At 37.4% G+C, this 13,701-nt stretch overlaps 1 protein-coding gene and 2 long non-coding RNA genes across 11 annotated transcripts in view; 2 read left to right on the top strand and 1 right to left on the bottom strand.

The window, feature by feature from the left end:
* Positions 1-2,645, bottom strand: part of LOC128022746 (uncharacterized) — a 53,956-nt gene extending 51,311 nt beyond the window's left edge. Inside the window, exon 1 of the mRNA XM_052610547.1 lies at positions 2,504-2,645. Within this exon, the coding sequence (XP_052466507.1) occupies positions 2,504-2,618 (115 nt within the window). The 5' untranslated portion in view covers positions 2,619-2,645. The remainder of the gene's footprint in view (positions 1-2,503) is intronic.
* The window catches only part of LOC128022747 (uncharacterized), a 56,252-nt gene extending 52,318 nt beyond the window's left edge, over positions 1-3,934 (top strand). For all 6 annotated transcript variants that reach the window (XR_008185988.1, XR_008185990.1, XR_008185992.1 and 3 more), the window contains one exon: positions 1,780-3,934. This is a non-coding gene — a long non-coding RNA (uncharacterized LOC128022747). The remainder of the gene's footprint in view (positions 1-1,779) is intronic.
* A 4,874-nt stretch (positions 3,935-8,808) lies between these two features.
* Positions 8,809-13,695, top strand: LOC128022748 (uncharacterized). 4 transcript variants are annotated; one of them, XR_008185997.1, is made up of 7 exons: positions 8,809-9,556; positions 9,866-9,939; positions 10,348-10,440; positions 12,367-12,501; positions 12,620-12,698; positions 12,829-12,910; positions 13,476-13,695. It is a non-coding gene; the product is annotated as an uncharacterized LOC128022748 (long non-coding RNA). The 4 variants fall into 4 exon arrangements; XR_008185996.1 differs by lacking the exon at positions 10,348-10,440; XR_008185994.1 differs by lacking the exons at positions 10,348-10,440; positions 12,367-12,501.
* Positions 13,696-13,701: the final 6 nt, after the last annotated feature.

Genomic DNA, 13,701 nt, shown 5'->3' with positions numbered 1-13,701 from the left:
AAGGGTATAATAAAAAGGTTATTGTACTGAACAAACTGTATTTTCTATCCCCTTAACCTACACCTCACACAAAACTACAAGCATTACATTACCAAAAAAAAAAAAAATCTCCTCCTGTATGATTTCTAATAAGCACAGTTTATGTCCTCGCAGTGACACGAGTCCCCATTAATCTTTGTGTATTTGTTACGTGCTGGAGCTGATGCTTACGAAAGAGGATTGCACGGCCAAGCACTAATAAAACCAACTCAAGATCAAAGTCATTATATTTCAAGATTAAATTCACCAATGGATGCTCTGCAGTGAATGGGTGCCATCAGAATGAGAGCAGATAAAAACCTCACAATAATCCACAGCACTCCAGTCCATCAGTGAACATCTGGAGAAGATAAAAGATGAAACACATCCAGCATTAAGATGATATTAAGATGTGTTCTAGTGGCAATGTAACCTTTCATGCAAAAGTGACCAATTCTGCCTAAAATGCTCCCAGGAGCATGCATATGATGAAACTAGCTGTTTTAAAGCATATCTAGCTCAGAACAGCGTTTCTGGGTGAGAATAGCATATTTCTCGTGGCAATGTAACTTTTCATGCAAAAGTGACCAATTCTGCCTAAAATGCTCCCAGGAGCATGCATATGATGATACTAGCTGTTTTAAAGCATATCTAGCTCAGAACAGCGTTTCTGAGTGAGAATAGCATATTTCTCGTGGCAATGTAACTTTTCATGCAAAAGTGACCAATTCTGCCTAAAATGCTCCCAGGAGCATGCATATGATGAAACTAGCTGTTTTAAAGCATATCTAGCTCAGAACAGCGTTTCTGAGTGAGAATAGCATATTTCTCGTGGCAATGTAACTTTTAATGCAAAAGTGACCAATTCTGCCTAAAATGCTCCCAGGATGAAACTAGCTGTTTTAAAGCATATCTAGCTCAGAACAGCGTTTCTGAGTGGAGAATAGCATATTTCTAGTGGCAATGTAACTTTTCATGCAAAAGTGACCAATTCTGCCTAAAATGCTCCCAGGAGCATGCATATGATGAAACTAGCTGTTTTAAAGCATATCTAGCTCAGAACAGCGTTAAATAAAAACAAAAAAAGTAAACTTATAAGAGTGTAAGGGAAGATGAAAGAGTGCTAAAATTCAAAAAATGCACTTTAAAGATGCTTGATATATTCAAAGAAAAGGCTCTGAAAATTTTAAAAATTACAAAATAAACAGAGGGGAGGAGCTTTTAATTCTAAAAAATTAAATTGAGCTCAGAGAAGAAAACATTTATTTTACACAAGTCATGCCTGAAGAAGACACAGAAAGCTGTCGAAACATCGCGATAAAAGGCTTGTGTACTTGTATATAGTTTAAAATCTCATATTTTAGGCAAAAACAAATAGTTTAAAGTTAATGATGGATTCTTTTATTACAAACACACAGCTTTTTGCTTCACATGACGTTAATTGATGGACTGGAGTCATGTGGATTACTTGTGGATTATTGTGATGGTCATGTGGATTAATATGTGTTGTAAAATAAAACAAAGGGGTGCTAAAAACACAAATAAGTGTGTGAAAGTGAAAAAGAAATAAATGGGTCTGTGAAGATAGTAACACAAAAAAGTGTACACTAAAACAAAAAAATTTAACTTATAAGAGTGTAAGGGAAGATGAAAGAGTGCTTAAATTAAAAAAATGCACTTTTAAGTGCTTGATATATTCAAAGAAAAGGCTCTGAAAAATTTAAAAATTCAAAAATAAACAAATTGGCCTCGGACTTCGAGGTGGCCTCTTCCTGGGCAGAGAAAAATTATGGGGGCAAAGTGAACGCAGTGAACCCTCCCCGGGCATGGCAGCATAAATAAACAGAGGGGAGGAGCCTAGGCCCTAAATGCCTAGGAGCCTAAATGGTGTTTAGAAATAAAATTTAAAAATTAAATTGACAATTTGTAAATTTTTCAGAGCCTTTTCTTTGAATATATCAAGCACTTAAAAGTGCATTTTTTTTAATTTAAGCACTCTTTCATCTTCCCTTACACTCTTATAAGTTTAATTTTTTTGTTTTAGTGTACACTTTTTTGTCCATTTCTGCATCTAAACGCCTAACAACCTAAAACATGCTCTATTATAGTCCTACTATTGTTAGCAATTTCTTTATCGTCCAATTTGTGTACACTAAAACAAAAAAATTAAACTTAGAGCCTAGGCTCCTCCCCTCTGTTTATTTTTGAATTTTTGAATTTTTTTCTGATGGCTTTAAGAGATTTAAGACCTAAACAATGTGTTCTCTTTCATTTTTTTACTGTATTGACTTGTTCGATGTCGCGCCCTAGTGGTTAGAGAGTTTGACTCCTAACCGTAAGGTTGTCGGTTCGATTCATCGTGGAAATCCCGCACCGAACCCTCCCCGGGCACCGCAGCATAAATAAACAGAGGGGAGGAGCCTAGGCCCTAAATGCCTAGGAGCCTAAATGGTGTTTAGAAATAAAATTAGAGATTTCTACTTACCTAACTCAGCCCGTGCCTCTCTCTCTGGGCCTCGCTGGTCTCCCTTTCCGGAAAACCATACTGGATGTCTCCATCTGAAATAAATAAAAAAAGATACATATGGGTTAAGAGTCATGTAAATAGACTCTTAAACTTATAAGAGTGTAAGGGAAGATAAAAGAGTGCTTAAATTCAAAAAATGCACTTTTAAGTGCTTGAAGAAGACACAGAAAGCTGTCGAGATTTTAAACTATATACAAGTACCCAAGCCTTTTATCGTGACGTTTCGACAACCTTCTGTGTCTTCTTCAGGCATGACTTGTGTAAAATACATATTTTCTTCACTGAGCTCAATTTAATTTTTTTAATTTTCTTTCTAAACACCATGTATGTAAGTGAAAAAGAAATAAATGGGTCTGTGAAGATAGTAACACAAAAAAGTGTACACTAAAACAAAAAAAATTAAACTTCTAAGAGTGTAAGAAAAGATGAAAGAGTGCTTAAATTCAAAAAATGCACTTTTAAGTGCTTGATATATTCAAAGAAAAGGCTCTGAAAAATTTAAAAATTCAAAAATAAACAGAGGGGAGGAGCCTAGGCCCTGCTTGTATATAGGAGCCTAAATGGTGTTTAGAAATAAAATTTTTGGGTCTGTGAAGATAGTATCACAAAAAAAGTGTACACTAAAACAAAAAGAGTAAACTTATAAGAGTGTAAGGGAAGATGAAAGAGTGCTTAAATTCAAAAAATGCACTTTAAAGATGCTTGATATATTCAAAGAAAAGGCTCTGAAAATTAAAAAAATTACAAAATAAACAGAGGGGAGGAGCTTTTAATTCTAAAAAATTAAATTGAGCTCAGAGAAGAAAACATTTATTTTACACAAGTCATGCCTGAAGAAGACACAGAAAGCTGTCGAAACGTCGCGATAAAAGGCTTGTGTACTTGTATATAGTTTAAAATCTCATATTTTAGGCAAAAACAAATAGTTTAAAGTTAATGATGGATTCTTTTATTACAAACACACAGCTTTTATTCAAAGAAAAGGCTCTGAAAAATTTAAAAATTCAAAAATAAACAAATTGGCCTCGGCCTTCGAGGTGGCCTCTTCCTGGGCAGAGAAAAATTATGGGGGCAAAGTGAACGCAGTGAACCCTCCCCGGGCATGGCAGCATAAATAAACAGAGGGGAGGAGCCTAGGCCCTAAATGCCTAGGAGACTAAATGGTGTTTAGAAATAAAATTTACAAATTAAATTGAGCTCAGTGAAGAAAATATGTATTTTACACAAGTCATGCCTGAAGAAGACACAGAAGGTTGTCGAAACGTCGCGATAAAAGGCTTGTGTACTTGTATATAGTTTAAAATCTTCACAGACCCAAAAATTAAAAAAAATTAAATTGAGCTCAGGGAAGAAAACATCTCCATCTGAAAAAAATAAAAAAAGATACAACTCAGACACACACACACACACACAAAGACACACATATATATGCACAAACATTTTGTTGCAGATATAGGTATTTGAAATAAGTGATAGGTGACAATAAACTTATTGCAAGTCTTCTCTTTTTCAGAGTTTAGATGTCATTTTCAGGTTAAACTGTAATCATAATGTGGCAAAATTGTAAAAACTGATACATCTGTATGATCAAAATGGAAAACATCAAATCAATGAGATTTAAAATGTTATAACAGTTAATTTATTAATGTTTTGCCATGAATTCATAAAAAATGTACTAGATGAATGAGCCCATTAGTGGTCTTCCGCTGCCATCTAGTGGTTATAAATTGCATTTACTCAAACAACACTGTGTTTTTAAACATAACTGTTAAAGTGTTGTTGTTATTTTTTTTTGCCCTATCTCTCTTAAATTTTGCATGCTTGTTTAGAATGAAATTATGCATTACTTTACACAGTTTTGATAATTTGTGGGATTTCTATTTGTATTAATAGGCCTTTGTGCCTCTGGGGTGGTCTCGGCCAACCAGGATGTATGGATGAATTTTAAATTTTTAGTTTTTAAGAGTTTAGATGTCATTCAGGTTTCACTGTAATCACAATGTGGCAAAATTGTAAAAAATGATGTGTATGTATGAACAAAATGGAAAACATTGATTCAATGAGATGTAAAATGTTATAACACTTCTGCAAACAGAGGCTCAGAAACTCCAGGCTGGCGAAAAGAGGTCAACAAACCATCAGCTGACTTTCACTCATATTTATTAAGAATTATTATTTGTGTTTAAATGTTCTCTATATTAGACACATACATAGAGGTCCAAACATCCCCCACATTGCTGACAAGGGGACACACTGAGGGCAAGATAGTAACACAAAAAAAGTGTACACTAAAACAAAAAAAGTAAACTTATAAGAGTGTAAGGGAAGATGAAAGAGTGCTAAAATTCAAAAAATGCACTTTAAAGATGCTTGATATATTCAAAGAAAAGGCTCTGAAAATTTTAAAAATTACAAAATAAACAGAGGGGATGAGCTTTTAATTCTAAAAAATTAAATTGAGCTCAGAGAAGAAAACATTTATTTTACACAAGTCATGCCTGAAGAAGACACAGAAAGCTGTCGAAACATCGCGATAAAAGGCTTGTGTACTTGCAAAAACAAATAGTTTAAAGTTAATGATGGATTCTTTTATTACAAACACACAGCTTTTTGCTTCACATGACGTTAATTGATGAACTGGAGTCATGTGGATTACTTGTGGATTATTGTGATGGTCATGTGGATTAATATGTGTTGTAAAATAAAACAAAGGGGTGCTAAAAACACAAATAAGTGTGTGAAAGTGAAAAAGAAATAAATGGGTCTGTGAAGATAGTAACACAAAAAAGTGTACACTAAAACACTAAAATTAAAAAATTAAATTGAGTTCAGTGTAGAAAATATGTATTTTACACAAGTCATGCCTGAAGAAGACACAGAAGGTTGTCGAAACGTCGCGATAAAAGGCTTGTGTACTTCTATTTAGTTTAAAAACTCTACAACTTTCTGTGTCTTCTTCAGGCATGACTTGTGTAAAATAAATGTTTTCTTCTCTGAGCTCAATTTAATTTTTTAATTTTCTTTCTAAACACCATGTATGTAAGTGAAAAAGAAATAAATGGGTCTGTTAAGATAGTAACACAAAAAAGTGTGCACTAAAACAAAAAAAATAAACTTATAAGAGTGTAAGGGAAGATGAAAGAGTGCTTAAATTCAAAAAATGCACTTTTAAGTGCTTGATATATTCAAAAATAAACAAATTGGCCTCGGGCCTTCGAGGTGGTCTCTTCCTGGGCAGAGAAAAATTATGGGGGCAAAGTGAACGCAGACACCCGCTGGTCCCTGATTTCCTGGGCTTTGTGGATGTGGCACTGTTTCCTCCTCAAACAATTCAGCTGTGATAAGAGCTTCTGCTTGTTCTACAGTGTCTGCTTTCACTTTGCCCCCATAATTTTTCTCTGCCCAGGAAGAGACCACCTAGGTGAGTCAAATCTGGAAAATCGGCCACTAGTTGGCGCTAATGAGATTTTTTGGCTCAGTAATCACGTGGCGTGACATAGATTCACACAATATGCATATCATTTGATAGATCTCCTCATGATGCACAACTTTGCCTCAAGAACCATGGCTGTCAATCAAATTGTTCATTAATTATTCACAAATATGTTAAAAACCTACTTTTGCGAACTAGTCCTAGGTTTTTCACCCAATCAGAACCAAACGACTGCAGTAATATTCTCTGGACTCTCTAGATCAATAGTTATCAAAAAAATGTTGAATTTTGTCCTTTGGTTAGCTGTAGCCAGGTCATTAATAAAAGGGGCGTGGCCACATACAAACAAAAGATCTCCTCATTCTGAACAACTTTGCCTCTTGGATCAATGTTGTCGATAAAACTCCTAATTAAATATTCAAGATTATTTTAAAAAGTTACTTTGGCAAACTAGTCCAAGGGTTTAAGCTGAAAATCAATAAAACCACTAAAGTACAATTCTCTAGACTCTGAAGGTCAATAATTATCAAAAAAATGTTGAACAATTGTATTTGGACAACTATAAACCAGTTATTTTAAAATAAGTTATTTACATAGTGTACCCAAAGACCTGTTAATACAAACAGAAAGCCCACAAATTATCAAAACTGTGTAAAATAATGCATAATCTCATTCTAAACAAGCATGCGCAATTTAAGTGAATTCATGCCTAAAAAATATAAAACACAGTTACATTTTAAATCTCATTGAGTCACAGTTTTCCATTTTGTTCAAACATACATATCCAACAGACGTAGTGGTGTTGTTGGCGCAGTGGATAAGACACATGCCATTGGTGCGAGCGACCCGGGTTCGAATCCACTGTGAGACACCGATGTGTCGCTTAGCAAGACACTTAACCCCAAGTTGGTCCAGAAGCATGTGACCTCTGACATATATAGCAAGTGTAAGTCGCTTTGGATAAAAGCGTCAGATAAATGTAAACGTCAGTTTTTACACTTCTGCCACTTTATGATTACAGTGAAAGCTGAAAATGACATCTAAACTATTAAAAACTAGTTCAATCATTTAATTTCAGTGCGTGTGTCTGTCTGTGAGCCTAATCTCCATTTTGGATGTGTTTAACTGTCATCCGTACATCCAGGTTGGCCGAGACCACCCCAGAGACCTAAAATGCTTGAACCCCGATAAATGCTGCTTGCAGCTTTAATTATTATTATTATTAGGGGTTCAAGCACGCAGTGCTGAAACCCTATTGTAATTGTTAGGATTTTTATTATTATTATTATTATTATTCTTCCGCCTTAAAACTGAACGTGCAGCCCAAACCGTAAGGCCTAGAGAGCTGAAACTTGGTCAGATCGTAGTAGTCTTGCTCGCTACTCAGATACAAAGAACCGGCCCAATCGGCCTAACGGGGGCGCTACAGCGCAAAAAACAAAAATTTTGGACATTTTTGGCCGTAAAGTGTAAACCGTTAGCCATACACTCAAAAACATGGCATTGTTGCAATCCTTGGGTTAGCCCGAACAAAAGTGTACGGCGCCTTTTTGGGGTCTACGACGCACCGTTTTCTTGCAAAATCGAGCTATATCCGAAACCTACTTTTGCGAACTAGTCCTAGGATTTTCCTGATATTTCACATCAACTCACTGAAACAAGGCCCGACAAGGACCAGCCCAAAGCTCAGAGACGGAGGCACTGGCTGGTTAGGGGAATGAAACGTCCAAGGTCCAGACCTGAGGTCTGAACCTGGTTGCGCACGGTCCATCCGTCCACTGACCACTAAAGACCGACCCAAGCCAGACCGAGTCCATGAGTCAATGCAAAAAAATCCAAAATGGGGCTAAAATATTTGTGGTTATTTCCACTAGGTTTGCACAGCAAAATGGGTGTTAAGGTTAGGTGTTGTGTGGTGCAGTACATCTTTGAAAAAACTCGACATCTGTATGGATGGAGGAAATGGTTCTAAACCCCCAAGAGAGTAATCTGTAATTTAACTATACACAACTCAACATCGTTTTGGATGGAGGAATACGTTTCTGTGACTTCAAGAGATCTCAACATCGTCTGGATGGAGAAAACAATTTTTGGAACCTTCTAGAAAATTTCTGTGGCTCTCTACATCATACACCACACGGATGGAGGCCTTAAAGTGGACTGTTCAAGCCTTATAGCGACGTTTCGGAATTTATTTTCCTTCTTCAGGCTAGCTCAAACACAAAATGAAAGGTTCCAGTCACTCAGTCTTATTTATACTGTTTCTGAGGGGGCGTGTCTGCACACAAACACGTTCTAACACTAAATATCGGCACTTTTTGGTGCGTCATGATCCATTTTGGTGTGATTTACCATTCTGTTGTACTGATATTTCACTTCAACTCACTGAAACAAGGCCCGACAAGGACCAGCCCAAAGCTCAGAGACGGAGGCACTGGCTGGTTAGGGGAATGAAACGTCCAAGGTCCAGACCTGAGGTCTGAACCTGGTTGTGCACGGTCCATCTGTCCACTGACCACTAAAGACCGACCCAAGCCAAACCGAGTCCATGAGTCAATGCAAAAAAATCCAAAATGGGGCTAAAATATTTGTGGTTATTTCCACTAGGTTTGCACAGCAAAATGGGTGTTAAGGTTAGGTGTTGTGTGGTGCAGTACATCTTTGAAAAAACTCGACATCTGTATGGATGGAGGAAATGGTTCTAAACCCCCAAGAGAGTAATCGGTAATTTAACTATACACAACTCAACATCGTTTTGGATGGAGGAATACGTTTCTGTGACTTCAAGAGATCTCAACATCGTCTGGATGGAGAAAACTATTTTTGGAACCTTCTAGAAAATTTCTGTGGCTCTCTACATCATACACCACACGGATGGAGGCCTTAAAGTGGACTGTTCAAGCCTTATCGCGACGTTTCGGAATTTATTTTCCTTCTTCAGGCTAGCTCAAACACAAAATGAAAGGTTCCAGTCACTCAGTCTTATTTATACTGTTTCTGAGGGGGCGTGTCTGCACACAAACACGTTCTAACACTAAATATCGGCACTTTTTGGTGCGTCATGATCCATTTTGGTCTGATTTACCATTCTGTTGTACTGATATTTCACATCAACTCACTGAAACAAGGCCTGACAAGGACCAGCCCAAAGCTCAGAGACGGAGGCACTGGCTGGTTAGGGGAATGAAACGTCTTTTTTGTGTTACTATCTTCACAGACCCATTTATTTCTTTTTCACTTTCACACACTTATTTGTGTTTTTAGCACCCCTTTGTTTTATTTTACAACACATATTTTTGTGTTAATCTATCACTCACGGCACCCCCATTGTCTTTTCAACCTTAACTGTGCTTTCATTCAAAAAAATACACCTCTTTGTGCTATGATACATCCCTCTTTCTTGCTCACTACTGTACATTTTTGTGTATCACATTTAAACCAACTATATACAAATTCTATTTACATGACTCTTAACCCATATGTATCTTTTTTGATTTTTTTCAGATGGAGACATCCAGTATGGTTTTCCGTAAAGGGAGACCAGCGAGGCCCAGAGAGAGAGGCACGGGCTGAGTTAGGTAAGTAGAGATCCGAGAACCAACGCCCAAAGGCATCGGACTGGGTTGTGCACTGTCCATCCCACCCATGGTCACCAAGCAGGCTCCACTTTCATACTGGCCACACCAGAGTGTCCCATCACCCAGTATAGGGCTCTAACAATCAGGGCTCTAATGTCCCGGGCTCTATTACCCACCTTTTTGTGCTATGATACATCCCTCTTTCTAGCTCACTACTGTACATTTTTGTGTATCACATTTAAACCAACTATATACAAATTCTATTTACATGACTCTTAACCCATATGTATCTTTTTTGATTTTTTTCAGATAGAGACATCCAGTATGGTTTTCCGTAAAGGGAGACCAGCGAGGCCCAGAGAGAGAGGCACGGGCTGAGTTAGGTAAGTAGAGATCCCAGAACCAACGCCCAAAGGCATCGGACTGGGTTGTGCATTGTCCATCCCACCCATGGTCACCAAGCAGGCTCCACTTTCATACTGGCCACACCAGAGTGTCCCATCACCCAGTATAGGGCTCTAACAATCAGGGCTCTAATGTCCCGGGCTCTATTACCCAGGGCCTAAGTGGTTAAGGTCAGAGTTGGTTTTTGGGAGGAGATTTTAAACTATATACAAGTACACAAGCCTTTTATTGCGACGTTTCAACAGCTTTCTGTGTCTTCTTCAGGCATGACTTGTGTAAAATAAATATTTTCTGCTCGATCGGTGTAGCATCTCGTTATATACCCTATACAGGGCGTTTCCAAATAGTCAAACTTTTCCTTATGCTCACTTTTGATGCATCCCTAGAGAGGAGAGGCCCTCTGCTTGATTTAGTATGAAGAAAGGCCCTTTCTGTATGTCTGGCCATATGTTTCTCATCAGTTCTGAACATTCCAGCACGTAAGCATATTCCTTTCTATCCATTACCTATAGGATTATAATGGAAAAACAACTAGCAACAAAAATGGCTAGATTCACATTGATTATTCTTGATTGATTAAAATCTTACTAATAAAAATCTTCCACAACCCTCAGTGTGTCCCCTTGTCAGCAATGTGGGGGATGTTTGGACCTCTATGTGTTGTATACCCTTTTTGGGGCGCACAGAGACTTGTGGAGGTATTAGAGAGGGAGGGCCCTGGAACCGAGTAGGGGGAGCTACTGTAGCAGTTGGGGGTCTGGAGGCTGCCACTTGCGTGCGAGGGCCCGCTGGTCCCTGATTTCCTGGGCTTTGTGGATGTGGCACTGTTTCCTCCTCAAACAATTCAGCTGTGATAAGAGCTTCTGCTTGTTCTACAGTGTCTGCGTTCACTTTGCCCCCATAATTTTTCTCTGCCCAGGAAGAGGCCACCTCGAAGGCCCGAGGCCAATCTGCTCGATCGGTGTAATTTGGAGATTTTCTGTTGACCCTTCACTCCTGGGGTCATATCTGACATATCTGCATGAACTAAAATGAAAAACATTGACTCAATGAGATTTAAAATGTTATAACAGTTAATTGTTTAATGTTTGGCATGAATTCATGAATTCTTTCAACAGTACTGTTCAACTTAGCTGAATGAGCCCATTCATTAAAAGAATGAGCTAACCTATAAAGCAACCCTTTTTATGAATGTTGGAAAATGGGAAAAAGTGCAAGTGCAACAATGGAGTTCGATGTTTTGGGTGAATTTGCTTTTAGTTTTCTCCAACACTATACAGTAAAATGCCTTGAATATTAATACAGTGGTAGTCAGGGTCACTCTGAATACATATGATTTGAAAGAATAAGCTAACCTATAAAGCAACTTTTTTTATGAATGTTGAAAAATGGGAAAAAATGCAAGTGCAACAATGGAGTTTGATGTTTTGCATAAATTTGCTTTTCGTTTTCTCAAAAACGATACAGTAAAATGCCTTGAAAATTAATACAGTGATAGTCGGGTTCACTCTGAATACATATGACTTGAAAGAATGAACTTACCTATAAAAGCAACCCTTTTTATGAATGTTGGTAAATGGGAAAAAGTGCAATTGCTAGGATGCATTTTGTTGTTTTGGGTAAATTTGCTTTTTTAGTTTTCTCAAAAACTATACAGTAAATCGCCTTGAAAATGAAAACAGTGATAGATTGGGTCACTCTGAATACATATGCCTTGAAAAAATGAGCTAACCTATAAAGGAACCCTAACCTATAAAGTGTTCCTTTAGAGGTTAGCTCATTATTTGAATGCATATGTATTCAGAGTGACCCCTACTATCACTGTATTCATTCAAGGAATTTTACTGTATAGTTTTTGAGAAAACTAAAAGCAAATTCACCCAAAACATCGAACTCCATTGTTGCACATGCACTTTATCCCATTTTCCAACATTCATAAAAAAGGTTGCTTTATAGGTTAGCTCATTCTTTCAAATCATTATGTATTCAGAGTGACCCTGACTACCACTGTATTAATATTCAAGGCATTTTACTGTATAGTTTTGGAGAAAACTAAAAGCAAATTCACCCAAAACATCGAACTCCATTGTTGCACTTGCACTTTTTCCCATTTTCCAACATTCATAAAAAGGGTTGCTTTATAGGTTAGCTCATTCTTTTAATGTATATGTACACTGTAAACCCTAATGTAAAGAAATCAAGTTAACATAACTTCACATTACTTATAACACCCAGTTTTGCCATCAAAACTTAAACAGGTGTGTTTAAATTACTCATTGGCAGGAAAAATCTTTTGAATTAAGATTTTAAGTGTTATTAACTCAGAATTTCCAATTATTTAAATTATTCGGTACGTCTCTGTTTAAAAATGATTGGTCACGCTTGAAATTCTGCCTTGACAACAGCGCCGATTGGCCAATATAACACAAGGCGGGATTTTTTTGTCGAATTTGCTGAAGACGCAGCACTGACTGCAGAACACAGTCATTTGCAGGAACACCTGAAAGAACAAATAAATAATAAAGTTTAAAGTTAAATAGGTAAGTAAAGGTTTAAACGCAACGCATAGATATACACACGCTGTTTTTTTTATTTCCTTATACGTTTTATTGCCATGTTATTTGCATGTTGAAAATACTTTCCGTTTTACTCTGGCAGCGGGCCAGCTGCACAAGCAGCCAGACAGGCGTTAAAGCAGGCGGGAAGAGAGTCGTCGTGAAAGACCCAGAGTATGCTGGTAGGTAGAATAATGGAAAAATATATATTTAAATTTTGCTTAGTTGCCTTTGAGTATTTTCGAGTTATAAACACGTTCGTGTTACCAACTTTCTGTAAGAACATCTGAATTTCCCGTTTTCCTCCTGCAGGGACAGTAACATTAGCAGGCAGGTGGTTATGAAGCAGACGAGGAGGGGGAAGAGTCGAGGCCACAGGAGTAACGTTACGCTGGTAAATTTTGATTTATTGTCTGTTAAATGTTTTTTTTTTTTAATATACGAATGGACTTTAGGTATAAATGCATTTAAGTTAAAACGTTTTAATTATGTGTGATATTGCGGCTCGAGCTTCGAGATAAATCTATTTCCAGACTCTTTGTGTAATTTGTGAAAGGACGTTTCTTTTATTTGGTGTAAAATTGTGCTGCCGCTTGAATACTGACTTATGCCTAACGTTAATCGTTACAAGAATTTCTTTGGCCGGTATGTTTACTAAAAACCGCAGACCTTTTCCCGCCTGCGACACATTTACAGAGATTTTATTAATTAATGAATAGTTATGTGGAAGGAAATTTTATGAAATGATAGGTCTATGCAAGAAACTAAACCTCATATTTATACCTCATTACCTTTAATCCACAGCCTCTGCAAACAAAGCTGAATTTGTTTACTACAGTCTGTAACACAAGCGTAAAGATGTAACGTTATATGAAACTTTGGGAATCTGTCAATCTTCCCGATTTGAGATCACACATGTGAATGTAATTTTGCTTTTTTAAACTGGTTGCAACATTAAGGATAGCAGCAAGTATCATATTGATGAACAACACAACAGACCCATCTCCTCCTGACAGCCTAGAGCGCAAGCGCCCTGATGTGTGGTTTATTTACAACTAGCAGCTGTGGAGCTGTGTCATATGGTCTCCTGTATGGGAAACTCCGTTCATTAACGTGAGGGCGTGCTGAGGTGTACGCAGGTGAGTAATTATAGTCTCTGAAATTCGGTGTGACACTAGTGTGTCT

Source organism: Carassius gibelio, chromosome A11, assembly GCF_023724105.1.
Source record: "Carassius gibelio isolate Cgi1373 ecotype wild population from Czech Republic chromosome A11, carGib1.2-hapl.c, whole genome shotgun sequence".
Classification (NCBI taxonomy): domain Eukaryota; kingdom Metazoa; phylum Chordata; class Actinopteri; order Cypriniformes; family Cyprinidae; genus Carassius; species Carassius gibelio.
Note: the sequence above shows the minus strand (reverse complement) of the source record. Positions and strands in the feature narration are given on the sequence as shown.